Here is a 12,657-nt window from a genome sequence, read left to right on the forward strand (position 1 = left end):
ATTCATACTTCAAAACAATGCTGAACTCCTGTAAATAGTTTCAGGGTGGATTTGATTTAAATCAAGTTGATTTAAATCACTCGTCAGGAAGCCTCCGTTTAATCACTGCTTTCTACTAAAAGTGCATTCTTGCTGTTTGATACCTTAATACATATTATTCACAACTCAGAGATAGATGTAGGTTTAATTTTTAGAAGGTACACCCTATACATTTTTAAGCAGTGATTTTGATATTTTTCAGATTAAAAAAAAAATTTAAATGTCGTACTTCAGTTTTCTGATGTAGCCGCAAAATTAGACTAAAATAAGCTTATATATTTTAGATTTTTTTCTGCAACAGCAAACATATAATTATTTTAACAAAACAAGTGTATGTATCTTTGAATTTTTTAACTATTTCAGTTATGTGAAATGTGTTTTTAACAAAAAATAAATAGATTATTTCAGCCAGGTTAACATGAGAAACTTAAAATACTGGATTATGCAGCAAAATCAGTCTTCCAGTTAAAAGCTAGATTATCACTTCAGGAGTCTCTACCTGGATCCAGGTGCTTAAGTGACTTCCACCAGTTCACTGGTGTGACTTTCCTTGCAACCTCATCAGTAAACATGTATTTCTTGAATGGTCCACCCTGAAAGTTATTGTAGTTGGTATTATGGAGGGATGACTGCTAGATGCCCATGTCATAGCCAACTCCTCTTCAGCAGTTTAGGATTGACCTTGGTACCAAGTATTGAGAATATTGGCAAGAAAACGAGCTGGAGATAGTGTTTGATCCACCTGGTTTTTTAGTACCTGCAATTTAACTCTATCATTGCATATTTCTCTTTTCAAGTTCTCAATTGCTTCCAAATTTCAACAGCATCAGCAATAAAATAACGACTTCCCTGCACTTGAGTTCAAGGCTATAGAAATAGGCTTCAGGATACTCGGCATACGTTCTACATTTCTCTTTAGCCCAATGTTGAGAACTTTGGCTATGCCAGTTCCATGTCTTTTTAATCACGATTTTGTTCACAAATTGTCATCCGATTAGGCCAGTTCTCAAAATATCACTCAAAACAGTCCACTACTGAATTCTATCGCACATCTTGTGGGAGAGTAGGTTTGGTTCCTTCTGCTTTCTTCAGAGCAGCTACTGCAAAGTGGTTGTTATGGAAGTATTTTGCAATTTCAACAACATTAGCCTTTATTTCTGGAGCAGTGAAGTCTTTGGCTAAGAGGTACATCAAATGAGAGCTGCAGTCATTAGTTTGGGGCTTTCATCACTTCCTGCAAGACGTCTTTTAATCTCTGATGCATCTGCAGCACTGCCTGTGACAAAGCTGCGTACTAGACATTTGAATTTTCTTCACGGTTTGTCATAGCTTTTACTGCTACTTCTTGTAAGTGTTCTGCTGTGTGTGCATTTCTTTGGTGTATCAATCATTTCTGTAAGGTACACAGTCCCTTCTTCCATTGTCACACAAGCACGTTACTGGATCATTGTAGACATTGCTCCACCCATTAAGACTCAGGTTAACAATTTTCCCCTCTAGACTTTTTGAATATTGCTCAATTTCTCTCTCATACACTTTATCCAGCAATATTGTCTCAAATAGTATATAAATTGAAGTTATAATCCCTATTCCATGATGATATCTTTGAACTTTAACATATTTTAGATTAAAACAATCTTTATTTGGGTTTAAAGTCCAATTTTTTTAAATTGTTGATTTTTACCCACTCTGATTGAAGCAGATACTTGTGAAGTCATTGAGACTAGATTAATCATGGATATTTGGGCAATATTTTTGCCACGTTTTATTAGGAGGACAGCAAATGAGTGCTGCAGCCATATGTTATTCACTTGGCGCTTTCTTCTAGATTTCTTCTCATCTTTGATTTCTTCTCTCTTTTTATGGCCTGAAAAGCCTGCCACCATGCTAGGATTTTCCCTTCTACCATATCATTCACTCACTAGATCTCAAATCAATGGAGAGGCTATAATCGAAAACTTATCCCTCAAAATACTACTCAAAACGTTTCCCTTTTGTTTCTACTGCCCCTCCCTCCTTGCATTTATCTCAAGACTCCTCCTCCTTGCCCAGATCTACTCCACCCTGCAACAATCCTTTATTAATTTAACTTCTTGAAACTTTGCACTTTTAGAGTGAAGTGAGAGAAACAACAGGGCTGATGGGTAGGTAAATCAGGTCTGTTATGTCTCATCTCCATATACTGCTGTTAACAAGAATGTTATCTCTGGAGACACAAATCCACAGTTTGAGAACTAAAACTAAGCATCACAGAGATACTTAATGGGATCTTCTAGACTGAGCACTGAGTCCTAGTTGCATTGGGTTTAGATTTTCTTTAATCTTTACTAGTCTATAGAAGAGCCTCCAGGAACCCCATAGGGATGAGCCCCTAATATATATATATAGTCCATGGCCTGTTGTGACTTATTTATAAAACTTTTCTAAAAAAGCTCACATGAATAAATTGTCTCAAACTGTATAAAATTAGAAATTATAATCCCTCATTCACAATGATATCTTTGATCTTTAACATATTTTAGATTAAAAAAATAAACCTATACGAAGACAGTCTTAAAAAGCATCTTAAAAATTAAAAAATATGATTCAATAAAAAAAATGATTTTGAATAAAAATAAAATTAAAAAAAAATTGTTGATTTTTATCCACCCCATTTTAAAAGCCCTTCCTCTCTCTTGCAGAAAAAAGGAATTTTAAAAAGGGAACTGGCCAAGTATGAAAGGATTTTTTATTAGTCCCTACCAGTGATCTTAAAACAATGATGAGAATGCATGGCAATGTGGTCCCTGACAGGCTAACTCGTTCAGAGGCATGAGCTTTCATAGGCTACAGCCTACTTCAACACAGGCTCTGAATGGACTTAGAGAGCAGGAATACTAAACAGAAAGGAATAAGGTCATTTAAATACAAAGGTTGAACGCTCCTTCACCTCTCAGAAGTGTTCCCTCTTTTCTGTCCCTTTCCCCTTACATTGTATTTAAATGATCTTATTCCTTTCCACTTAGTAACCCTGTTCTTGGCCAGTCCATTCATAGCCTGTGATGAAGTAGACTATGAAAAATTCATGCCCCTCTGGACAAGTTAATTTATATGGTGCCACACAGCCCTGCTTTCTGCTTAACTTCAGACTAACAGAACAAACTACCTCTGTCTAATGATGAGAATGTTATCATCTGTCATTTTTTCAAACTAAGCATTCTTATGTGAACAAACTCCAACCTTCCCCAACTCCCTGTGTGATGGGAAATTTTAAAAAAATAGTGAAGAGAGATTTCTGGATATGATCGCTACACACCTTTGTCCTCCCCACTGTCCAAGAGGAGCAGCAGAATTAGAAAAGGGTGTCGAGCCTAAGCAGTTACTCTTAAATTAATTGCAATCGTAATTAATTACAATTTAGGGCAATGTCCTGGGTTAATATTATTAGATTACATTAAAATTAAATTAGATTAAATTCTCCAGGGTTGATCATGGATAATTTCACGGTAACAGCAACCTGCCTGCTTTTTACATCAAAATGGAGGATCCACATACAGAACAACAGAGGAAGTTATTTAATGGCCTTTCTTCACATAATAAAAGTTAATGTTCTCTTGTTGAAAAAGAAAATTACTGAGACTGAACAAGCCCCTGGACTAGAACAGATTTTGATTAAAAACTTATTATTTTTACCAATACTTCTGTCGTGATTAATATCAAAAAGAATCTCAAGCCCCATGAAAGGAACAGATTGCATGTATGAAAGAGTCTAACTTGTAACTTTTACAAATGAACACAGATGAGACATTTTGGGCTGCTTTCAAATTTTGATTTCTTTAAAAAATGACAATGGCACCATTCAAAATATTGCAAGGTAGACACACTCAGGAGTGTATCCTGTTTACTAGACCTGTGCAAATACAGAAGTATTTGATTCAGATTCAAAGGGCAGTGATTCAATTCAGAAATTCAGATCACTGTCCCAAATCAATTTGGCCAAATCAGCTTTGGAAGATTCAGCGCCGATTCATTGAGATTCAGTGATTTGGATCAGCCGGGGAGAGGAAGGCACAGCCAGGCAACTGCAGGTTTTCTTGTGGCTCCTCCAGCTGTACCTGCCTCTCCCTGGGCAGGGGGAGCCGTGTGAGAATCCCCCATGACTGCCCTGCCTGGCCCCTACCTAGTCCCAGCATTTTAAAGCAAAAAAGCCCCGTACTACAGGATCAGCAACTGGGGCCTCTGGGCACTCGTGGCAGAGCCCCCCTCAAAGCGCAGCGCAGCGGGGATCACCCCCCACCCCGCACCATGTGGCAGCTGCCCTATGGTGTGGGTGCAGAGTGACTTGGTAGGGCACTGCACACTGCCTGAGAGCTGGGGCCACTGGGGTCGAGTGCTACTGGGCTCTGGATGACTGGAGCCACCCCAGCACCCAGCAAGTGGAGGGGGAATCCCTGCTGCTCCCTGCTATGCAGGGGGGCTCTGCCACGAGCCCTCAGAGGCCCCCCCCAATCACCACTGCCAGAGCCAGTGACTGCGGGGCTTTAAAAAAAAGGGGAGGGGGGGCAGGAGGCTAGGCTGGGCATGGGACTGGGCAAGGCTGCCATGGGGGCTTCTCCCATGGCTCCTCTGGCTGTGCCTGCCTCTGCCCCAACAGGGGGATCCGCAGGGGCTATGCCCTGCTGCCGCTTCCCAGCCACATGGGGGAGGGGGCACAATGCAGGCACAGCTCGCTCTGGGCAGCAGGAGGGCATAGCCCCCACTCCCAGCGCTGCTACGCCCACATCTGCGCTGGGAGTGGGGGCCTGTGCCCTGCTGCCCCTTGCACCCTTCCACCTGGAGCAAGCCATGCCTGCATCTAGCCGCACCCCCCCCTCCCCTACCCCCCTGCTCCTGGCTGGGCAAGCGGCAGCAAGGCAGAGTCCCACTCCCAGCACTGCCACACCCACATTCCATGCCCCCCTGCCCTGGCTGGGCAGCTTGTCCCAGCCCCAACCCCATCCTTCCCTCCCCTGCACCCTTCCTCCCTCCCTCCCCCAGCCCCAACAGACTTACCAGCTGGAGGTAGCTGTCAGCTGCCTGTTTAGTCTATAGCTAAATCTCTGAATTGGCCAAATCTTTTCCAAGTTGATTCGGAGCTTTTGCTTAGTCTCCCAATTCAATTTGGATTCGGAGATTCAGTCCCCAAATCGGGCCAAATCTCCTTCAAATCGAATCAGCTACCAAAGCTTCACACAGCCCTATTGTTTACCTCTCCCCACTGCTTTTTTTTTTTTTTTTTTAAGTTGGAGCGATGCAAACAGTATAATCACTGAATAAAAAACACACCTACAGCACCAGCACAGAAATCCACCACCCTGTTTCTAAAACATCAATCAGAGGACAAGAAGGAGATGAGGTATATCATGAGTACAAGGAGAAAGATGACCTTCTGGGATGCAAGATCTCCAGGACTAGTAGATAAGTCTATTATCAACTATCATAAACAGATTTTGCACTCAGATAAGAATCTGGCACCTGAAAAGCTTAAAGCCACAAAGGATGAGCATTATCCCTGTTTTGCAGAGAGGCTACTGAGGCATAAAATATTTAATGCGACTTGCCGAAGGTCACACAAACTAAAACAAGAGGGGCCCACATCTTTGGCAGCTGTCTCACAAGATAAACCAGCACCTTGTGCTACTCTGATCCCCTTCACCTGTCTGATTTGTTGGTCTGCTTTCTGCTCCCTACTGTACCTGACACTGTTGCCTGCTACCTTCCTGATCTGCCATGTGTCACACACAGAGGCCACTTACAGTAGGTTGGCTATCCCTGAACTAGAGGCAGGGAAACAAAGCAGTTCTTCTAGGTTCCAGCCTCACCCTCAACCCACACAGCCAGGTATCAGAATAAACCTTCTGTGGGTATGGAAATCCAAAAATTATACTGAGGTAAAAGCTGGGGAATAACTACAACGATTATCACAATTTGGTGTTAATGGTTTCATGTGTCCACTCCTATCACACAATTTAGCTTCCACTTTCTATGGGAAAGGATAGGACACATGAAGCCATTGCCACAGAATATCTGACCTAAGTCCTTCTCTCTTATGTTGTTTGTTCTTCATTTGTCCATATTGCATGATTGCCAAGTGCTTCTTCACAGTTCCATCTTTAAAGGAAGAACGAGTTATGTTTTACCCAATGAAAATGTCTACAGCAAGCTGTACCACATGCCTCAACAAAGGCTTATTCAGCAAGTCAGAAGCAGAGCTGGGAATGAAATAAAGGTGCGCTGAAGACTTACTCACTAAGCAACAGTGCCTCCTTCGTACAGAAACAGAGTGAATGGTTATGTTTCAGGCCTTGGAAAAGCTGTACCTATCCTTTTACGTGCCAGTTACTGGGGAGTTGCAGATGGACACCAAGAGAATACCTTCCAAACTGTCACCTTTCTTAATGCTTGTCACCGTCACTGGCTCTGGGCTTACAGAGAAACCAATGGTAAAGATGTAAACTGTCTGACTTTCCTGAGATTCTAAACAGAAGAGACCTGCTATGTCATCTTGCCCACTTCTTTTTTATTTTTGCAATTCAAGAACTGTCCCGCTATGGTTTTAGAGCGCTTGGTCCAATCCAATTTACATTACAAGGCTACCACCAATTTACCTATTATAGAAGGAAAAAATGCAAAAATATTAACAGTGCTGCCAATCTCCTCTAATCCTTTGTTACTGAAGGAAATATTTTGGTATTTGTACTGCCTCACAAGGCCAATAAGCCATGCTTTTAAGAAAGAAAACCTTTAAATATCTATCAATCCATTTCAACAATTTGGTGTAGCTATTTAATTTTAGCTTCATCTCTCTGGCTTTTAGAATGCTGCATTAATCCTACAGAGCTAGCAGTATTGACATCCTCTGAAACCTAGTTAGTGAGTTAAAAAAAAAAAAGATTAGGGGAGAAGATCAAAGAGTACAAGGCACGTGATACAGATTACACTAGCCTAGAATTTAATCAGCACATGAATATCTGCATCCACCACTGCATTTGCTGAATCAATGTGTGTTTTTGGTGAGTTCAAACAGAGACCACTACCAACACACACAAAAATTTCAAGCAATTTCAGGTGACAAACCCCGATTTAAGCCATGAATATTTTCAAACTGCTGTCCATTTTTCAATCTATCTTGTCTCTCTTTCCCGGCTACAGAACATTACACGAGAAACCCAGATGATTTATTTTAATATATGGCTGAGGTCATAAAATGTTAGGAACTAAACACATTATACAAATGAATAGAAATGCAGGAAGGAAGCAAACAGATATTACCTGAAGAGAACCATTGCAAGCCGACAAGGAGGACAGGCAAGGAGAAAAATCTGAAATAGTAAAACAAAAAGTTAGCACTATAGTTAAGTTATTTTTCTACACTCTTTTTTCCTGCTCTCCCAGGAAGCTTCAGTAAGTTAATTAGTACAGGAAGACCTGCATCTACCACTGAGTTTGCTGAAGGACTGTTTCAGATTACAGCAAAACTTTGTAGTAGAAAAAGGCTGAGCAGCATGAACAAGCCATAGGTCTCATATCACCCATGCAGAGATTTGAGCAGGAGCACCCTCTACAACTGAACTTCCCTCAAGCCCATGCAGCTTAAGTCTGAGGTCTCAACATACCTGTAGAGCCATGTATTATAAAACAGCACAAGAGCTCTTGTCAAAGCGGATAACTACATCAATTAATTCAAACATAGTAGCTCCCAACAACCCCAGTCAAGCTCAGCACCATCTTGGGCTAAATACTTTACATGTTTCCATGTATTTACAATGGCAAGCTCCACTTCAGCAGTGCAAGATCAAGCTCTTGAAGATCTAAGGTATCAGGGTTGCCCTTAAAAGCTTGCCAAGGCTTACTAAATATGGTTACCTTGATATTTTCACTATGGATAACCTTCATTACCAGTCACCTTTAGACATGCCAACTGGCTTGTCTAACTGCCTTTCCAAAGCCCTGGTATGAAATACAGAAGTAATTAGTTATTCATCACCCAAGGCCAAAGGTAATGTAATGCCCCTGGAACAGTATGTGGTTGGATCTGCTGTTGGGCCACACATGCCAAACAAGATCTAGTTTGGATCTCTATGTAATGTAGAGATTGAACAGAGATGATATCTCTTACAACTGTAAGGGACTAAATAAAAATACTCTGATCTTCAAACCTCTTAATTCCAACTGGTCAGGTCTTTGAAGCAATACATCTTAAGCAGAATACAAAACATTTACACAAGCATTGAGAAAACGAGTCCAGTTTCCACTGCCTACTGTAATAAACATGTATTATAACAGCCTGGGACAGCTCTTTAAAAAAAATTAAAATAAAAACTCAGCTTTATTACCGTGACCTACTGGAAAGGGTACGCAAAGTGTCAGGGGAAATAAGAGTGTGCTTTCTATTTGCTTAGAAGTAAGTTTGTCTCTATCGCCCCCACCTCCAAAGAGATGCCAAGTCTATTCAAACAAACGTACTTCTCTCCTCTGGTGCAGGACATGCATTGTAGATGGACCTGACTGATGTCCAACTTAATTACTACCAGATCATGCTAGTACTAAAGGAACAGCAACAGGAGAAATATTAAAGTTGGTCCTTGCTTTGACTCTAAAGGACTCTTATCCTTGGTTCCGTGCACACAATTTGCAGAGCAAATATTTTGATTCTAGTACTTCTTAATATGGTTATTTACATGCAGCTAGATAAATAAACTAGAGGTGCACCGATATATCGGCTGCATATTGGATTGCCACCAATAAAAGCGAAAATTACATTATTGGCTATTGGCCTTTTTTGGCTACTGCAATCAATAATCTTCATAGTTTCATAGTTGGTAGGGTGGGAAGGGACCTGAGCAGAACATCAAGTCTGACCCCTTGCCATGGCAGGAAAAAGTACTGGGGTCAAAGGACCCCAGCGAGGTGTTTGTCTAACCTCCTCTTAAAGACCCCCAGGGTAGGAGCCAGCACCACTTTGCTTGGAAGTTGGTTCCAGGTCCTAGTCACCTTGACTGTGAAGTAGCACCTCCTGATGTCTAGCCTCTGCCAGCTTGTGACCGTTATTTCTAGTCACTCCTGGTAGTGCTCGGGGGAACAGGGACTCCCCCAATACCTGCTGGTCCTCTCTGACTAGTTTGTAACAGGCCACTAGATCCCCCCTCAGCCTTCTCTTGTGGAGGCTGAACAGATTCAGGTCCCTTAGCCTCTCCTCGTACGGCCTGCCCTGCTGCACCCTGATCATGCGGGTGGCCCTCCTCTGGACCCTCTCCATGTTGTCCACATCTCTCCTGAAGTGCAGTGCCCAGAACCGGACACAGTACTCCAACTGCGGCCTGACCAGTGCTGCATAGAGGGGGAGGATCACCTCCTTGGACCTGCTCAAGATGCATCTGTGGATGCATGACAAGGTATGGTTGGCCTTCCTGACCACGTTCCCACACTGTTGGCCCATGTTCATTTTGGCATCAATAATGATTCCAAGATCCTTTTCTGCCTCCTCACTGACGAGAAGGGAGTTCCCCAGCCTGTAGGTATGCTGCTGGTTCTTCCTCCCCAGGTACAGCACCTTGCACTTGTAAGCGTTGAAACCCATTCTGTTCTCATCCGCCCACCCCTGTAACCTGTCTAGGTCCAATTGCAGCCTATTCCTCCCTTCTAGCATGCCCACATCCCCCCACATCTTGGTGTCATAGGCAAATTTGAATAGGGTGCTTTTTACCCCCTTGCCCAAGTCACTGATGAAGATGTTGAACAGCACAGGTCTGAGGACTGAGCCCTGGGGGACCCCACTGCCCACATCCCTCCAGGTCGAAAATGACCCATCCATCACCACTCTCTGGGTGTGGCCCTCCAGCCAGTTAGCGACCCATTTGACTGTGTAGGTGTTGACGCCAGTCCCCTAGTTTTTTAATGAGAATGGGGTGAGAGACAGTGTCGAAGGCCTACCTGAAGTCCAGAAAGACTACGTCCACTGCTACCCCAGTCCACTGCTATCTTCTCCAATAAATATAACTAACTATGCCTTCTTGCCGGGGCCCCCAGATGCCTGGGTTCCCTCAGGAAATGGTGGAGTTTCCCTTGCAGGCAGACAGTATTCTAGCTTGCAAGCGGTCCTTGCTTGGGGCTGCCGGGAGCAAGAGGCAGGGAAGCACGTGTCCAGGAAAATAGCCAGGCAGCATGGAGAATGGCTCCCTGCAAGTAAGTCTATGGAGGGAAAGAGGCATTGGGAGGGGCCCCCATGGTAAGGGAGGAAGTGGGGCAGGGGCTGGGGGCACTGCCCAGCCAAGGCAGTGTACGGGACCCGGGGCCAGGCTGAGAAGCAGGATGGACCCACGAGGAGCTTGTCCAAGGAGTACAGGGGGGGTGGCTCCCCACCACTGTGTACCCCACCCCAGGGGAGGCATGGGGGGGCATGTGCCCCCCTCCCCCCCAGATTTGTGTACAGGGTGGATGTGGGCTGCTCGCTGTGGGCTCAGGGCTGTCCGCTTTGCTGCCTTTCCCTCGGGAGCCCCTTGCCAGCCACACGCCCCCTGCCCACCTGGCAGCATTGAGGGTGCCAAGTTGTACCTCCCGCTGCCAGGTGGGTAAGGGACAAACACCAGATGCAGGGCTCCCGGGGGAAAGGCAGCAGGGCAGAGAGCCCCAAGCCCACAGAGGGCAGCCTGCATCTGCCCTCACCTTGCTCGGCTCTGCTCTGCTTAAAAGCATCCCTGTCCTTAAAAATGGTGGCGGCAGCATTTGAACTAAAGCTCATTTGACAAGCTTTAGTTCAAGCACCCCCACCACCATTTTTAAGTACCAGAACAATGCTGGAGCGTGCCAAAAAAAAAAGGTTTATGTCAGTACATTTTAAAGTACTCAGACTCAATTGAGTCTGCTCTGACGCACTGTAATTACAGCACATTGGAGGAGCTGTGTATAGGTGCCCTAAGTGTCACCAAACTGTTTTATCTGTGACAAGGGGGAGGGGGAAGAGAGGGAGCGCGTGCGAGAGCACGAGAGAGCGCGCGTGAGACAAGGTAGGATTTATGAGCACATCAGCCATTTGCGCGAGAGTGTGAGAGGCAAGGCAGGATTTATCCTCCAGAGCACATCAGCCATTGCACCATGTAAAAACATGGCCTTGAACAAGACACCTGATTAGCGAAAATAACCTTGAAGAAATAAAAGGCTTACATCTAATGTGCCAGCGTGACAAATCGTAAAAATATTCAGAGTTTTTTAATTTATAACCCAGTACCAAGTTAGTGCCTCAGCCTTCTGCAAGTGAGACAACAGGCTCAACACCACCAGCACCCTGCCAAAGAACTGAGGCACACTCTGACCTACATCAGATGTGCCCTGAAAAAGCTCCAGGGAGACAGGCTGGGAGCAGCCGTTTGAAGAAAGGTAGTTACACCCTGACCATGATATTAACGTATAAGGATTTAGTCAGGGATTATACCAGCTACACCAGGGTAGCCAACCTGTGGCACAGGTGTCAGAAGTGGCATGGGCAGCCTTTGTGTGTGACATGGGACAGATCAGGAAAGGGACAGGCAGCACATCAGTAGACCGGACATGAAAGAGAAAAGCAAAGTAAAGCATAACCCAAAGACAGCCAAGAACATACTTGCATGATCAGTATAGGACCAAGGAATGCATAATCCATGCCCTTTTGTTAATATGGACATCACCCCATACACTCCTCTTTCTGCTTGTTAAATCTATTCCCAGGTCTGCCCTACTGGGGACAGTGAATTGATGTAGTTTTAAGAGCAATCAACAAGGTTATCCCAAAATTGCAATTTTTTAGGCAGCACTCAATATTTTCTCACGGTGAGTGTTATCACAGCAACATAAGTCACACATTTACAGCTCCACATGCTTGGCTAAGAAAGCAGAACAGCCAATTGCTTATGAAAAAAATAGAAAAAGCATGACAGGAAAAGGGAAGGAGAGCAAGATTTACATTAAGAATGTGTCAGAAACACTTCAATCCATATTGTTCACACAATAATCCAGATAGTTCAATTTAATTTGGTCCATATCTAAACCTATTCACAGTACTTATCATTAAAGCATATGAGATCTTATAATTAGGGCCCAAAACCCTGATCCTGAAAACAGTTAAAGAAGCTAACAGGACTGCTTGCATGGTTAAAGTTAAGCATGTGGCTAAGTGCTTACAGCACTGAGACCATAATCACTAAATCTCCTTAAGATAGAAGGATATCAAACACCATGCATGCAGTCTAGTGCCATTCAAAGAGCCATTTTTTTTAAAAGTCATGTTTTTAAAAATGTGTTAGACAAATGTAAAGAAACATTCTGCATTATAGCCCAAATCATAATTTTTAAAGGAAGGTTTTCACTCCCTGAAAGGCAACTGAAAGGCGTACGATAAGTGCTCACAGAAATTTCTCTTAACAGCTTCAAAACAACATAGAGGCTAAGTACAGGTGTTCAAGAAGCCTGCGGCAGTTCTAACTTTTAATCTTTACTCTAAGTGCCCTCATTTAGGTTGGGAGGAAGCAGAAGACACATTAGCATTAGTTTTAACACAATATTTCTAACCCCACTAGTTCCATTTAAAGTTTTTATTTGAATGGATGGCCTCAATGGCAGAAATTT

At 43.5% G+C, this 12,657-nt stretch overlaps 1 protein-coding gene across 3 annotated transcripts in view; it reads right to left on the bottom strand.

Annotated features, from left to right (window-relative positions):
- TMEM164 (transmembrane protein 164) overlaps positions 1–12,657 on the bottom strand; it is a 98,622-nt gene that overhangs the window by 43,576 nt on the left and 42,389 nt on the right. For 2 of the 3 annotated variants that reach the window (XR_002090341.2, XM_019487809.2), the window contains exon 2: positions 7,330–7,379. The exons of the other annotated variant lie outside the window; for it this stretch is intronic. Coding sequence is in view for 1 of the 2 variants with exons in the window: in XM_019487809.2 (XP_019343354.1) it covers positions 7,330–7,379 (50 nt within the window). In the remaining variant the exon portion in view is untranslated. The remainder of the gene's footprint in view (positions 1–7,329; positions 7,380–12,657) is intronic. 3 annotated transcript variants of the gene reach the window in all.

Source organism: Alligator mississippiensis, chromosome 8 (assembly GCF_030867095.1).
Source record: "Alligator mississippiensis isolate rAllMis1 chromosome 8, rAllMis1, whole genome shotgun sequence".
Lineage (NCBI taxonomy): Eukaryota > Metazoa > Chordata > Crocodylia > Alligatoridae > Alligator > Alligator mississippiensis.